The sequence below is a fragment of the Oncorhynchus keta genome, chromosome 19 (genome assembly GCF_023373465.1).
Source record: "Oncorhynchus keta strain PuntledgeMale-10-30-2019 chromosome 19, Oket_V2, whole genome shotgun sequence".
NCBI lineage: Eukaryota > Metazoa > Chordata > Actinopteri > Salmoniformes > Salmonidae > Oncorhynchus > Oncorhynchus keta.
The window spans coordinates 77,071,749-77,086,863 of record NC_068439.1 but is presented as its reverse complement, the minus strand read 5'-3'; the positions used below and the strand labels follow the sequence as shown (position 1 = coordinate 77,086,863).

General features: G+C 43.0%; 1 protein-coding gene across 5 annotated transcripts in view; it reads right to left on the bottom strand.

Moving 5' to 3' along the window:
• Positions 1–15,115, bottom strand: part of LOC118371881 (cholesterol 24-hydroxylase-like) — a 50,587-nt gene that overhangs the window by 22,370 nt on the left and 13,102 nt on the right. Inside the window, exons 13-16 of one of the 5 annotated variants that reach the window (XR_008071476.1) lie at positions 13,765–13,853; positions 12,220–12,286; positions 11,482–12,043; positions 11,293–11,443 (exon numbers count right to left, since the gene is read on the bottom strand). The exons of 1 other annotated variant lie outside the window; for it this stretch is intronic. Coding sequence is in view for 2 of the 4 variants with exons in the window: in XM_035757522.1 (XP_035613415.1) it covers positions 11,888–12,043; positions 12,220–12,286; positions 13,765–13,853 (312 nt within the window). In the remaining 2 variants the exon portion in view is untranslated. Of the gene's footprint in view, positions 1–11,292; positions 12,044–12,219; positions 12,287–13,764; positions 13,854–15,115 lie in introns of those variants that run through there. 3 more of the 5 variants (XR_008071477.1, XM_035757522.1, XM_052471343.1) reach the window with 3 other exon arrangements.

Sequence of the window (15,115 nt, the reverse complement as noted above, 5' to 3'; positions counted from 1 at the left end):
CAGGACTCTGGAGATAGGAAAAGGACCAAGGAACCGGGGAGACAGCTTGCGGGACTCTACCTGAAGGGGCAGATCCCGAGTGGAAAGCCGTACCCTCTGCCCAATACGGTAGCGGGGAGCTGGGGTCCGGCGGCGGTCCGCTTGTCGACAATACCTGGAGTTGGTCTTGAGAGTAGCCGCCTTGGCACTTCTCCAGGTACGTCGACAGCGGCGGAAAAACATCTGGGCCAAGTGTACGCTGACCTCCTGCTCTTGTTCAGGGAAGAGTGGAGGCTGATACCCCATGGAGCACTCGAAAGGGGAGAGTCCTGTGGCAGAACTGAGAACAGTGTTCTGGGCATTCTCCACCCAGACCAGTTGACGACTCCAGGTAGTGGGGTTAGTTGAGACCAGGCACCTTAAGTTGGTCTCCAGGTCTTGGTTGGCTCGCTCCGACTGACTGTTAGTTTGGGGATGGAATCCGGATGACAGGCTGGCCAACAACCTAATAAGGGTGCAGAATGCCTTCCAGAACTGAGGACCCCGATCGGACACCTTGTCTACCGAGAGTCCATAGACCCGGAAGACATGCTGCACCACAAGCTGAGCCGTCTCCTTGGCAGAAGGTAGTTTGGGGAGAAGGATGGGCGGCCTTGGAGAACCGGTCAACTACCGTCAACTACCGTTAGAATGACAGTGTTGCCATCAGACGGAGGGAGCCGAGTGACAATGTCCAGAGATATGAGACCAGGGATGATGAGGAACCGGTAGTGGCTGCAGGAGGCCAGAAGAAGCTTGCCGTGGAATCTTGTTTTGAGCACACACAGTGCATGCGTTGACAAAGGCAGAGACGTCAGGGACCATTGTCGGCCACCAGGAACATTGTCGAAGGAAGGCTAGTGTACGACGGGGCCCTGGAAGACAGGTCAGCCTGGAGGAATGAGCCCATTCCAGGACCCGGGACCGGACTAGGTTAGGGACAAACAACAGCCCGTTATCCGGGCCCCCTTCAGGTCCAGGTTGGGAGCGTTGCGCCTCGCGAACCAGGTTCTCAATACCCCAATCCACAGTGGCAGCAAGGCATGAGGTAGGGAGAATGGTTTCGGAAGTCGAGGGTGTGGCAGAGGAACTGTATAGGCAGGAGAGAGCATCAGGCTTCACATTTTTAGACCCAGGACGGTAGGAAATGGTCAAGTTGAATCTGGTAAACAGGAGGACCCACCTGGCCTGCCTTGACTTGAGGCTCTTGGCTGAACGGAGATATTTCAAGTTATGGTCGGTCCAAACCAGGAATGGCTGTTCTGCTCCTTCCAGCCAGTGCCTCCACTCCTCCAATGTCATCTTCCAGGAGTTCTCGGTTGTCAACATCATAGTTCCTCTCCGCAGGATTGAGATGATGGAACAGGAAGGCACAGGGATGAAGCTTCTGGTCCTGGGCAGATCGCTGGAACAGGACAGGATGGCCCCCACTCCAACATCCGAAGCATCCACTTCCACCACAAATTGACACGAGGGGTCTGGGTGGATGAGGATGGGTGCTGTTGTGAACTGATGCTTCAGGTCCACAAAGGCTTTGTCGACAGCTGGAGACCATTTGAATGGTACCTTGGGGGAGGTGAGTGCCGACAGGGGGGCCGCCAGGGTGCTGTAATCCCGAGTGAAACGGCGGTAGAAGTTTGCAAACCCAAGAAACCGTTGCAACTGCACTCTGGACGATGGTTGAGGCGAATCCACCACTGCTTTCACCACTGATTTGAACTCACACTTCTCGGCTTTCACAAACAATTGGTTCTCCAGGAGGCGCTGAAGGACCTGTCTGACATGGAATACATGTTCTTGGGCAGATCGGGTATAAGACAGGACGTCGTCCAGGTAGTCGAACACAAACCGGTTTAGCATGTCCCAGAGGCAAAGGCAAATGGTCAGCCACTCAAACTTCTCACCTTTGCTATGAAATCCTCCAAATGACCGCAAATGGCAGATTGTTGTTCCCAAACTGCCGTAGTCCGGGGGAGCGCCCTTCCAGACATTAGCGTAATTATATGCGCTATTTTCGATCATTCTGAAGAAAATGAAGATGGCTGTAGTTAAAAAATAAGCGAGCACTGAGAAAGAAATCCTGCTACCTGCCGGGTTTCCCCGAATATCGCTCTGGAGGAGTTAAGCGGGGTTCAAGGGGAGTCGGGAGAGGCTGTACAATCTCACCACAGATAGGGGAAAACAATTCTGGGTGATTGGGGTTTTTCAGAGGTGCCAGACAGTCTGAGCTAACTCCCTGATTTGCTCCATAATAGCCTTTAACCCATGGTCATGGCTTTCCGTCAAGGAACTGAGCCCTTCCAAAAGTACCTGGAGCAACTCCTAATGTCTCCCAATGGTGGCTTGGCAGAGCTGGTCCATGTCTGCTGGGTCTGTCATGGCCAGTTCGTACCATCAAGGCACAAGGCAAGACTCAAATGCAGACACAGGAGGCAGATGGTTGGAGTCTTAAAATGTTTATTAATCCAAAGTGGTAGGCAAGAGAATGGTCGTGGAAAGGCAAAAAGGCCAAAACCAGATCAGAGTCCAGGAGGTACAGAATGGCAGACAGGCTTGTGGTCAAGGCAGGCAGAATGGTCAGGCAGGCGGGTACAAAGACCAGAAACAGGCAAGGTTCAAAACCGGGAGGACTAGAAAAAGGAAAATGCAAAAAAACAGGAGAAAGAGAAAAACGCTGGTTGACTTGGAAACATACAAGATGAACTGGCACAGAGAAACACAGGGATAAATACACTGGGGAAAATAAGCAACACCTGGAGGGGGTGGAGACAATCACAAGGACAGGTGAAACAGATCAGGGCGTGACAGTAGGACTTGTTTTCATAATTTATATTTTGGTTATTGATAATTTCTGTAATAAAAACAGGTTGGTTGAATTTGTGAGTGTCTCTGACCTCTCTAGGGTGAGGCAGGAAGTGGATGACGTCCTCGGGATGAAACAGGAAATCAACTTCGACGACCTGGGGAAAATGACCTACCTGTCTCAGGTAAATGATCTACCTGTCCCATGTCAATTTTGTGTTGTCTTGTCATTACTAATTACTAGCACGATTTCATACTAAAAAAAGCTAGAAGCAGAGCTGCCATTTCTGTTGGTGCCATCTCAACTATACTTGTACTATATTAACTGCAGTTAACTGTGTGACCAACTGGATGTAAACCCGGTTCGTCTGAATGCTACAAGACTGTTTTAGCCGGCTGAGCTAAAGCCTATTACATTCCACTGGGCAACAACTGGTTCAGTCGACGTTGTTTCCACGTCATTTCAACTAAAAAACATCTATGCGATAACGTTGAATCAATGTGGAAAACCGATTGGATTTGCAAAAAGACTTAAGGCCATTTTGTCTTTTTGCACCCAACTTTTAACCTATATCCAATGACATGGTGAAATATTTTGTTGATTTCACATTTAATTCATGTTGACAACTCAATCAAATATAAATCAAAACTAGATGTTGAATTGATGTCTGTGCCCAGTGGGATGTACCTCAGGGAGCTAACTCAAGTGTTCAAGTCTCTGGTCACGTAACTCTTCACATCGTCAATTAATCAGCATGGTGTGTTTGATTCATATCATCTCCCCCCCGTCAGGTTTTGAAGGAGACTCTAAGGTTGTACCCTACAGCACCAGGCACTTCTCGTTTCATCCCTAATGACATCGTCATCAACGGCATCCCCATCCCAGCAGGAGTCTCATTTGTCGTGAGTAGTCACCTCAAAAACTATGTGGAGGAGTGATGACTGTTGTATGATAATATCTCTAAGTTTAGTTGTGGTGTTAACATGTGATACGTTGTGGTACCTCAATGTAGTAAAGGAATGAAGTATCCTTGTCTAAGCCAGTATGGCTCATACCTCAATGTAGTAAAGGAATGGAGTATCCTTGTCTAAGCCAGTGTGGCTCATACCTCAATGTAGTAAAGGAATGAAGTATCCTTGTCTAAGCCAGTATGGCTCATACTGTGGTGGCAGGGTAGCCTAGTGGTTAGAGTGTTGGACTAGTAACCGGAAGGTTGCATGTTCAAACCCCCGAGCTGACAAGGTACAAATCTGTCATTCTGCCCCTGACCAGGCAGTTAACCTACTGTTCCTAGGCTGTCATTGAAAATAAGAATTTGTTCTTAACTGACTTGCCTAGTTAAATAAAGGTAAAATAAAAAAAGAGGGTGGTTAAACCTTGATCAATGATCCATCTGGAGCTGTGTCATTGGAGATTCAATTACAACATTCTGCTCAGAACCTCATACAACCCCCCACCCTTTTATGCCAGTAACATATTTAATGCAATTCTATTCTGCCAAGCCATCAGGCTGGTCCGCTTTAATAAAGCGCTGTTGATTATATGAAATATAATTGATCGAGTCCACATTCTTATTGAGAGTGGACCACCAGAAAATGCTTGACTCTAATCCTGCTTGGATCTGATTTCTTGCTTTGAACTCGTCTGGTACCCCCCCCCCGTGGAACCCCAATGTTATCAATATATACTCTCTCGTCAAAAGACCCAGATGGAGTACTTCTTTTCTGTCGTTTGGCCAACTTCATGTCATGGTGTTGAATGAGTGTGAATGGCATTCCCAAATGCACGAGAGTGCATAGGCCTGTCCAATGTGTAGGTAAATTTGGCCATAACATCATTCTCCCACACAACCATCAGATGTCAACCCTGGGCCACTTTATCTCATTGAAATCCCCAGAGCTCAACCAGCCTGTCAGATCACTCATAGTCTCATCAGTAGTAACATTCTCTGTCCTATTACATACCTACGGGAACATTTTGACGCTTGCCATATGGTTAGTGAGAAAGTCCAAATTGCAAATGTACGGTACCTTACTGGAAGTCCGAAAACGTTTGTAAAATTTACGGATGGCGTCGGGCCGTGCGGCAGGGCCGGATCTACCAGGAAGTCATCAAACAAACTCTCTCGGACATTCGGTTTCCATTTTATAAAATATTCAAATTTTGGTCATTTTTCCGCTGTCCCGGTAAATCCCACAAGAGGGTGAATGGAATCATATTGCAAATGTACAAAACATCATGAATCACGACGTGGCCTTATCTCCTAAACAGAAAATACTTTGAAGACGAAACTTGGTGAGCATAGGTTTGGCATAATGGGCAGTTGGCCCCGAACAAGATGGCGTCTAGGCCTCAACAGTTTTTGAGTTATGGCTATTTTTCTGGGATTAAAGGTCCAAAATGAAAATAGAGCAATCATTTTTCCGCTTCACGTCAAAGTAAAAGAACCTACGGTGTCAATAGAAAAAGAACCAGCCATTTATCTATCGTCATTTAAGAGAAATTGTACAATGTCAAATTTTTCTGGTGATATTCAAAAATAGTTTAAAAAAAAAACAGTTACATATCCAGTTGCAGCGTGTTCATACAAATCTTTTTAAAGTGTGCTTCGGAGCTCTGCGAGATTTCTGTGACTTTCTGAAATAACACACACTCACTAAACCCTCCGTAAATAAGTCAGTTCTTAACGTAAAGACCTAAAACTCAAAATTCTATAATTGTCTACCCCAAGGAGGATATGTGTTCACTTTCAGCTTCCTGTGTAAACCGGAAGTGCCTGTAAATGGTGTCATAGATGCTGTTTCGAAGGGTTAGAAAGGGCAGATCTTTTCAAAACTTCATATGTGTGATTAGGCAACCCTCATGAACTGTAAGTCAGTCATTTCTCCCAAAAGATGTCAAAGAAAAGCTCTCACACACACACACACACACACACACACACACACACACACACACACACACACACACACACACACACACACACACACACACACACACACACACACACACACACACACACACACACACACACAGCAAGGATGGAGTGACAAAGTGCGGTGCTCTTAAAACTAGGGGGCACTATTTTTATTTTTGGAAAAATAAGGCCGTGCCGAGTTCAACGAGATGCCCCGCTTGACTGTAGCTCGCTCGGTCTAAGCGCAGCGACCATGGGGAAAAGTAGGCCCATAATGAAGCCTGGCCCTAATTTTCATTTGCTTTTGTGTGACAGTGGGAGAACCTTTAGGGTGAGAAGCACAATTTGACCTCAGGAACGTTCCTGAGGTCCTCCCGATCTGTGCAAACCTTGACCGTGTGGCAGTAATCCTTAACAGTTAAAAGAAGGTGTTTATATCAAACAGTTTTCAATGAATTCTCTCCCCATAGGAATACATTGTCTGCACCCCTAAATTCAACCTGAATCCTATGTGGGTTATGAATGTCTTATGAACCTGTCTTCGATGACAATCCATCAGGCCACTATGAGGTCTACCTGTGTTGATTCTAAGCTTCCTGGAGAAACCGGAAGTTGTTAAAATCACCCTAAAAGTGTTTTTCCATACCCAACCAGCAGTTTGTGATAAATAGTGCATTCAACCCTGTGTAAATCAGTCAGTTCTTAACCTCTAGCGACGAGCAATCCCGTATCCGGGAGCGTAATCATAGCCTCAAGCTCATTACCATAACGCAACGTTTCCTATTCATGAAAATCGCAAATGAAATGAAATAAATATATTCAAACACAAGCTTAGCCTTTTCTTAACAACACTGTCATCTCAGAATTTCAAAATATGCTTTTCAACCAAAGCTACACAAGCATTTGTGTAAGAGTATTGATAGCCTAGCATAGCATTAAGCCTAGCATTCAGCAGGCAACATTTTCACAAAAACAAGAAAAATATTCAAATAAAATCATTTACCTTTGAAGAACTTCGGATGTTTTCAATGACGAGACTCTTAGTTAGATAGCAAATGTTCATTTTTTCCAAAAATATTATTTGTGTAGACGAAATAGCTCCGTTTTGTTCATCACGTTTGGCTAAGAAAAAGACCGGGAAATGCAGTCACTTACAACGCCGAACTTTTTTCCAAATTAGCTCCATAATATCGACAGAAACATGGCAAACGTTGTTTAGAATCAATCCTCAAGGTGTGTTTCACATATCTATTCGATCATCTATCAGTGGTGGCAGTTGGCTTCTCATCAGAAGCAAACGGAAAAATACTGCAGCTGGAGATTACGCAATAATTGCGACGGAGGACACCTGGTAGATGTAGTCTCTTATGGTCAATCTTCCAATGATATGCCTACAAATACGTCACAATGCTGTCAACACCTTTGGGGAATCGACAGAAAGCCTAAGCTCATTTGTGGCCCATTCACAGCCATATAAGGAGTCATTGGCATGAGGCGGTTTTAAAAAATGCGGCACTTCCTGATTGGATTTTTATCTGGGTTTTTTCTGTAACATCAGTTCTGGGGCACTCACAGACAATATCTTTGCAGTTTTGGAAACGTCAGAGTGTTTTCTTTCCAAAGCTGTCAATTATATGCATAGTCGAACATCTTTTCGTGACAAAATATTGGGAACGTTTTTCATCCAAAAATTAAAATAGCGCCCCCCTATATCCAAGAAGTTAACGTAAACACTTAAAACCCAGGATTCCGTAAAGGCATAACCCAATCAGGATATGTCTTTACTTTTAGCTTCCTGTGTCAACCGGAAGTGCCATAATTGGTGTCACAGGGGCTGTTTCGAAGGGTTAAAAAAGTCAGATCTTTCCAAAACTTCACATGTGCGATTAGGCAACCCTCATGAACTGTAAAGGAGGGACAGATTGGGGTGCGTAGAGACAGACAGTGCCTGCAATAGTTAACTTTGTTCAAACTATTAAAGAACCGTCAGACCTAGAGTTCTGAAACTATAGAAACCTGTTCTAGAGCTCAGGTCGATAGTGCGTGGTGAGTTATGTGGCTCTAGAAGGTTCTCGGACCGAGAAACAGCCTCGTACATTTGCAATAACTTCAATTACTACCCTCTGTAGTGCCTTGCAGTCAGAGGCCGAGCAATTGCCGTACCAGGCAGTGATGCAACCAGTCAGGATGCTCTTGATGTTGCAGCTCTAGAACCTTTTGAGGATCTCAGCACCCATGCCAAATCTTTTTAGTTTCCTGAGGCGGAATAGGCTTTGTCGTGCCCTCTTCACAACTGTCTTGGTGTGTTTGGACCATTTTAGTTTGTTGTTAATGTGGACACCAAGGAACTTGAAGCGCTCAACCTGCTCCATTACAGCCCCGTCGATGAGAATGGGGGCGTGCTCGGTCCTCCTTTTCTGTAGTCCACAATCATCTCCTTAGTCTTGGTTACGTTGAGGGATAGGTTGTTATTCTGGCACCACCCGGCCAGGTCTCTGACCTCCTCCTTATAGGCTGTCTCGTTGTTGTCGGTGATCAGGCCTACCACTGTTGTGTCGTCTGCAAACTTAATGATGGTTTTTGCAGTTGTGCCTGCCATGCAGTCGTGGGTGAACAGGGAGTACAGGAGGGGACTGAGCACGCACCCCTGGGGAGCTCCAGTGTTGAGGATCAGCGTGGCAGATGTGTTGCTACCTAACCTTACCACCTGGGGGAAGCCCGTCAGGAAGTCCAGGATTGAGTTGCAGAGGAAAGAATTTAGTCCCAGGTTCCTTAGCTGAGTGATGAGCTTTGAGGGTACTATGGTGTTGAACGCTGAGCTGTAGTCAATGAATAGCATTCTCACATAAGTGTTCCTTTTGTTCAGGTGGGAAAGGGCAGTGTGGAGTGCAGTAGAGATTGCATCATCTGTGGATCTGTTTGGGCGGTATGCACATTGGAGTGGGTCTAGGGTTTCTGGAATAATGGTGTTGATGTGAGAGCCATTACCAACCTTTCAAAGCACTTCATGGCTACGGACGTGAGTGCTATGGGTCTGTAGTCATTGAAGCAGGTTGCCTTTGTGTTCTTGGGCACGCGGACTACGGTGGTCTGCTTGAAACATGTTGGTATTACAGACGCAATCAGGGACATGTTGAAAATGTCAGTGAACACACCTGCCAGTTGGTCAGCACATGCCTGGAGCACATGTCCTGGAAATCCATCTGGCCCTGCAGCCTTGTGTATGTTGACCTGTTTAAAGGTCTTACTCACATCAGCTACGGAGAGCGTGATCACACAGTCGTCCGGAACAGCTGATGCTCTCATGCATGCCTCAGTGTTGCTTGCCTCGAAGCGAGCATAGAAGTGAGCCGGTGTAGTATGATTCAATCTTAGCCCTGTGTTGACGCTTTGCCTGTTTGATGGTTTGTCACAGGACATAGCAGGATTTCTTGTAAGCTTCCGGGTTAGAGTCCTGCACCTTGAAAGCGGCAGCTCTACCCTTTAGCTCAGTACGCATGTTGCCTGTAATCCATGGCTTCTGGTTGGGGTATGTACGTACAGTCACATGTTCCAGTCTGTGATAGCAAAACAGTCCTGTAAGTTTAGCATCTGCTAAACATTTGGTGATCCTAACTGACCTAAAACAGGGAATATTTACTGGGATTAAATGTCAGAAATTGTGAAAAACTGAGTTTAAATGTAGTTGGCTAAGGTGTATGTAAACTTCTGACTTCAACTGCATATGTACATATTCTTATTCATCCCTTTACATTTGTGTGTATAAGATAGTTGTTGTGAATTTGTTAGGTTACTTGTTAGATTTTACTGCATAGTCGGAACTAGAAGCACAAGCATTTCACTACACTCTACTAACCATGTGTATGTGACCAATAAAATTGTATTTTATTTGATGAGGCTAGCATAGCACCTTCTCTGTTGAAATTTGAGACAGTCTATACATGTACATGAGGCTAGTAGCATAGCATCTCACTCTCTACCGAATACTGGTGGTGACATCAATACCTCACATCGGATATTTAAAAATGTATTAAAATAACGAGATGTATCCACCAATCCAAAGATAGGAATAGGAGGGAGCTTCACAGCCCACCATTCCGCCCCGTGGACAAAGAAACCCATTGTTAGAGCGGAGATGCAGGCATCTCATCACTATATCTAGTATCTGTGCTACTCGTCTACTTGTCCACTTTTAAAGCTGCAATATGTCACTTTTTGGGCGACTCGACCAAATTCACATAGAAATGTGAGTTATAGATCTGTCATTCTCATTGTCTAAAATGACTCATCTAGAGGTATTTTGTATTTGTGTTTATTATGGATCCCCATTAGCTGCTGCCAAAGCAGCAGCTACTCTTCCTGGGGTCCAGCCAAATTAAGGCAATTTATACCATTTTTACAATACATTCACAGATTGCACAACACACTGTGTGCCCTCAGGCCCCTACTCCACCACTACCACATATCTACAGTACTAAATCCATGTGTATGTATAGTGCGTATGTTATCGTATGTGTGTGGGTGCATGTATCTGTGCCAATCATTGCTTCACAGTCCCCGTTGTTCCATAACGTGTTTTTTATCTGTTTATAAAATCTAATTTTACTGCTTTCGTCGGTTACTTCATGTGGAATAGAGTTCCATGTAGTCATGGCTCTATTTAATACTGTGTGCCTCCCATAGTCTGTTCTGGATTTGGGGACTGTGAAGAGACCCTCTTGTGGCATGTCTTGTGTGGTATGCATGGGTGTCCGAGCTGTGTGCCAGTAGTTTAAACAGACAGCTCGGTGCATTCAACATTTCAAAACCCCTCATAAATAAAAGTAGTGATGAAGTCAATCTCTCCTCCACTTTCAGCCAGGAGATTGACATGCGTATTATTAATATTAGCTCTCTGTGTGCATCCAAGGGCCAGCCGTGCTGCTCTGTTCGTAGCCAATTGTAATTTTCCTAAGTCTATTTTTGTGCCACCTGACCACACGACTGAACAGGTAGTCAAGGTGTGACAATACTAGGGCCTGTAGGACCTGCCTCGTTGATAGTGCTGTTAAGAAGGCAGAGCATCACTTTATTAAAGACAGACTTCTCCCCATCGTAGCAACTGGTGCATCAATATGTTTCTACCAAGACAGTTTACAATCTAGTGTTACTCCAAGCAGTTTTAGTCACCTCAACTTGCTCAATTTCCACATAATTTAGTACAAGATTTAGTTCAGGTTTAGGGTTTAGTGAGTGTTTTGTTCCAAATACAATGCTTTTAGTTTTAGAAATATTTAGGGCCAACTTATTCCTTGCCACCCACTCTGTAGCTCTTTGTTGAGTGTTGCAGTCATTTCAGTCGCTGTAGTAGCTGATGTGTATAGTGTTGCAGTCATCTGCATACATAGACACACTGGCATTACTCAAAGTCAGTGGCATGTCGTTAGTCAAAATTGAAAAAAGCAAGGTCTTATGGGTGTAAACAAGATACAAAACATGAGAATGAATGTTCTTGGTTTGTCTGCAGGTTCACAGCGACACCTTGTGGATGAAAGTATTCTAATCTTCTGGAGCTCAGTGATGTTTGGTCAATTATTTTATTAAAATATAGTCAATTCACTCCAACAGAGGCACTGTGGTAATGTTGATTAGGAAGTTCATCAAAGAAGTTAATATATACTTTATAAATCTCTTTATATTATGTGATAAATGGTATACTGCATAGTAACCTTTATATTATGTGATAAATGGTATACTGCATAGCAACCTTTATATTATGTGATAAATGGTATACTGCATAGTAACCTTTATATTATGTGATAAATGGTATACTGCATAGTAACCTTTATATTATGTGATAAATGGTATACTACATAGTAACTACATGATAAGGGTAAATTAACAACAAGGAATCGGTACAAATACAAATACTCCTATGTCAAGTCTGTCCTAGTAACTCTTCATCACATAGAACTGTCATATTTAAGATATTATTTCACCATTGATACAAAGAATAAACATAATTGTTCAAAATCCATTTTCATAAAAAATAGCTAGATATTTGAATAAGGTGCTTCATTGAATGAAAAAGGTAATTTGCTCCACTAAGAAGTATAAGAAATAAGACAAGTATGTTATAGAGAAGTGCTAGTCATGTTCAGGTCGCAGTCAGGTCAGTCTGCGGGTGTCTGTCCTCTGTGTCTGATGTTACACACCACTCCACTCTTTGGTCTCAAAGTCCCAGTGTCCAGGATGTCAAAGGACTGGCCAGGCAGCAGGCTGAAGTCAAACCTCTGGAGCAGCTTGGCCATCACTACCTTGGCCTCCATCTGTGAACAACAGATCTCTTTAAAGGATGACAAATCTGGTGTGCTCAACTATAAAAAAAAGTATATAATGGAGGCAGAAGTCCAGGAGTAATCTAACTAGGATGGATAATATGATCAGCAGAGAACAATCCCAAATAAAGTTGTTTCAATGCATTTCATACGGACAGTCTGCTCACCTGTGCGAAGCTCTGTCCCAGACATGAGCGTGGTCCCAGGGCGAAGGGGTAGTAGCAGTAATAGGGTCTTCAGGACAGAAACAAACACAACGTGTCTGTTAGCTCTTAAAAAGTGACTGAATGCACAGAGTCCAAATGTGTTTTTCTGTTGCTCATTAATATAAACTAGATTGTTGTTGTTTGTACCCCATGAGACCAGGTGGTGTAAAGTACTAAGTTCATCCCTTCTGCCTCTGATTGGGTAGACTCACTAAACACAAATGTTGAACTGTGACCCTGGCTATCCGTAGATTAAGAAAACAAGAATATTGTGTCGTCTGGTTTGCTTAATATAAGACATTTTAAATTATTTATACTTTTACTTTTGATACTTAAAGACACTTAAAACCAAATACTTTTAGACTTTTACTCAAGTAGTATTTTACTGGGTGACTTTTACTTTTACTTGAGTCATTTTCTATTAAGGTATTTTACTCAAGTGTGAAAATTGGGTACTTTTGCCACCACTGCATGAGACACCATAAGAACAAAGCAAGTATCACTTCCTCAAAATAGTCCAAGTTAACTCAAGAAATCTGCAATTAATTCTGTTTTTTTGTCGACAAGGTTTTAGTCACGCAAATTTACATCTAGTTAAGGTGTTTAGTGTAGTATTTCTCAAGTAAAAAATGCGCTACATGTTGTCTTTTGTAAACAAAGTCCGATCCACTGTTCTGCCATCGGATAGAGCACAATCACCACAGCTGTTTATCCCGGGTTAGTGGGCGAAATCAAAACCCAACCACCTTGTAAGTCATGACGAACTTTGACTTCATGACCAAAAGTAGCCCTTTCCTGCGATCACTGATCAAAAGTGCCGTCTTTGGCCTCATGGGTGGAATATAGTGGCTGGAGCTCTGTCAGAGTGACCATTGAGTTCTTGGTCACCTCGCTGACCAAGCCCCTTCTCCCCCGATTGCTCAGTTTGGCTGGGTGGTCAGCTCTAGGGAGAGTCTTGGTGGTTCAAAACTTCTTCCATTTAAGAATGATGGAGGCCACTGTGTTCTTGGGGGCCTTCAATGCCGTAGACATTTCTTTGGTACCCTACCCTATATCTGTGCATTGACACAATCCTGTCTCGGAGCTCTATGGACAATTGCGTTAACCACATGGCTTGGTTATTGCTCTGACATGCACTGTCAACAGTGGGACCTTATATATACAGGTGTGCGTCTTCCTAAATCACGTCCATTCAATTTAATTTACCACAGGTGGACTCCAATCAAGTTGTAGAAACAACTGAAGGATGATCAACGGAAACCTTTTTTTCCTTCGTCATCATGGGGTATTGTGTGAAGATTGATGAGAAATTGTTTTTTAAATACATTTTAGAATAAGTCTGTAACGTAACAAAATGTGGAAAAAGTGAAGTGGTCTGAATATTTTCTGGATGCAATGTATGCGAGTTTCAACGAGAGAAGTTGATTCTCGAGTTCAGTTCTGCTTTAATCAATTCAAATGTTGTAAAGAAACAATAAAACAATGAAAACGTATTGTGTGACTTACTTGGCAGCGTCTGGATGGAACCTCTCTGGGTCAAACTTCAGCGGGTCCTCAAATAACTTATCCAACCTTCCACACACATACGAATTGAACTGTAGACAGACAAGATAGGGGAAAACAAAAGATTTAAGACAGTTTAGGAAATAAAATAAGTACACCCACACCCAAAATAGTTAATGAGGTGTTGACTACACTGTTAAGATGAAGTTCATTGTAACACCAAAACGGTTTCAATATGCTTTGTGTTGTAGTCATGACTGACAAAGATATATAGTTAAGCAAACTTTACTAGGCATGTTGTCAACCAGCACATTAATAAAGTAAGTAAAAACTGGTTTCCGTTTCCTGTGTAACATAAATATGTGTAACATCAATATTGCTACATTAACTAGTGGCAACTGAGCTGCCACCAACTTGAAGGAGACGAAACCATATCTTTGCTGGAGTATTGAAACACATGACACGGTGTGTTGTAACACCACGAAATCAAATATTGCGCAACACCTTGCCAGGGACTGGGAGCACTAACAGAACAGGTTGAACACACTACTTTGGTGTTTCGAGTTCTGTTTAGAGCAGAATTAGATCCCTTCTCTTTTGTTGTCATTTCCTTTGTCTATGTGGGAATGGGTGCTGTCGTCATTGAACGTCAAAATGCCTGACAGTTTTCATATCCGTTCATCATGATCCATTACACAACAAACTGCTTAATACCAATATAGAAATACTGACTTCCTTCTTCAAACATGTAAACAACATTGTGTGAAAGAATCATAGTCTAAAAACGTTACCCACAATCCTCTAAAAACAGAGTCATGCGTCAAGATAAGAAATGCAATGTGATTAAAACAAAATACTTCCAATGAGTTCAATCAATCTATTGTCTCTTAACTTTGGTTATCCTCATAAATGAAATTACATTTTGAGTAACATATGCAGTTGGATTTACATTACTTTGGTAAAATTAAATTAACAAATCATTAAAATGACTTGCATTTGTAAACCATTGATTGTATGAGAAACAATTTTTGAGTGTTGATGCTTTTACATTCACTGAACCCCCAAAATGGGTTTTCACAACGCTCTCTTAAAAACACCCATATTCAGGTTGAAGAACCACTTTGGGTGTTTCAGAGTTCCTACACTTCTGTTTTAAAATACATTCTATGTATTAACATTATACATTCAAACACCCAGATCTCAGTTTAGGTGCACTACCTGTCATGGTTTCATTACACATTCATGGTGTTTTGAGAAATTCTATGTTTACATTCTATGTTAACATAAGAAAAGTCAATGATACAATGATGCTACATTGAGGTATGAGCCATACTGGCATAGACAAGGATACTTC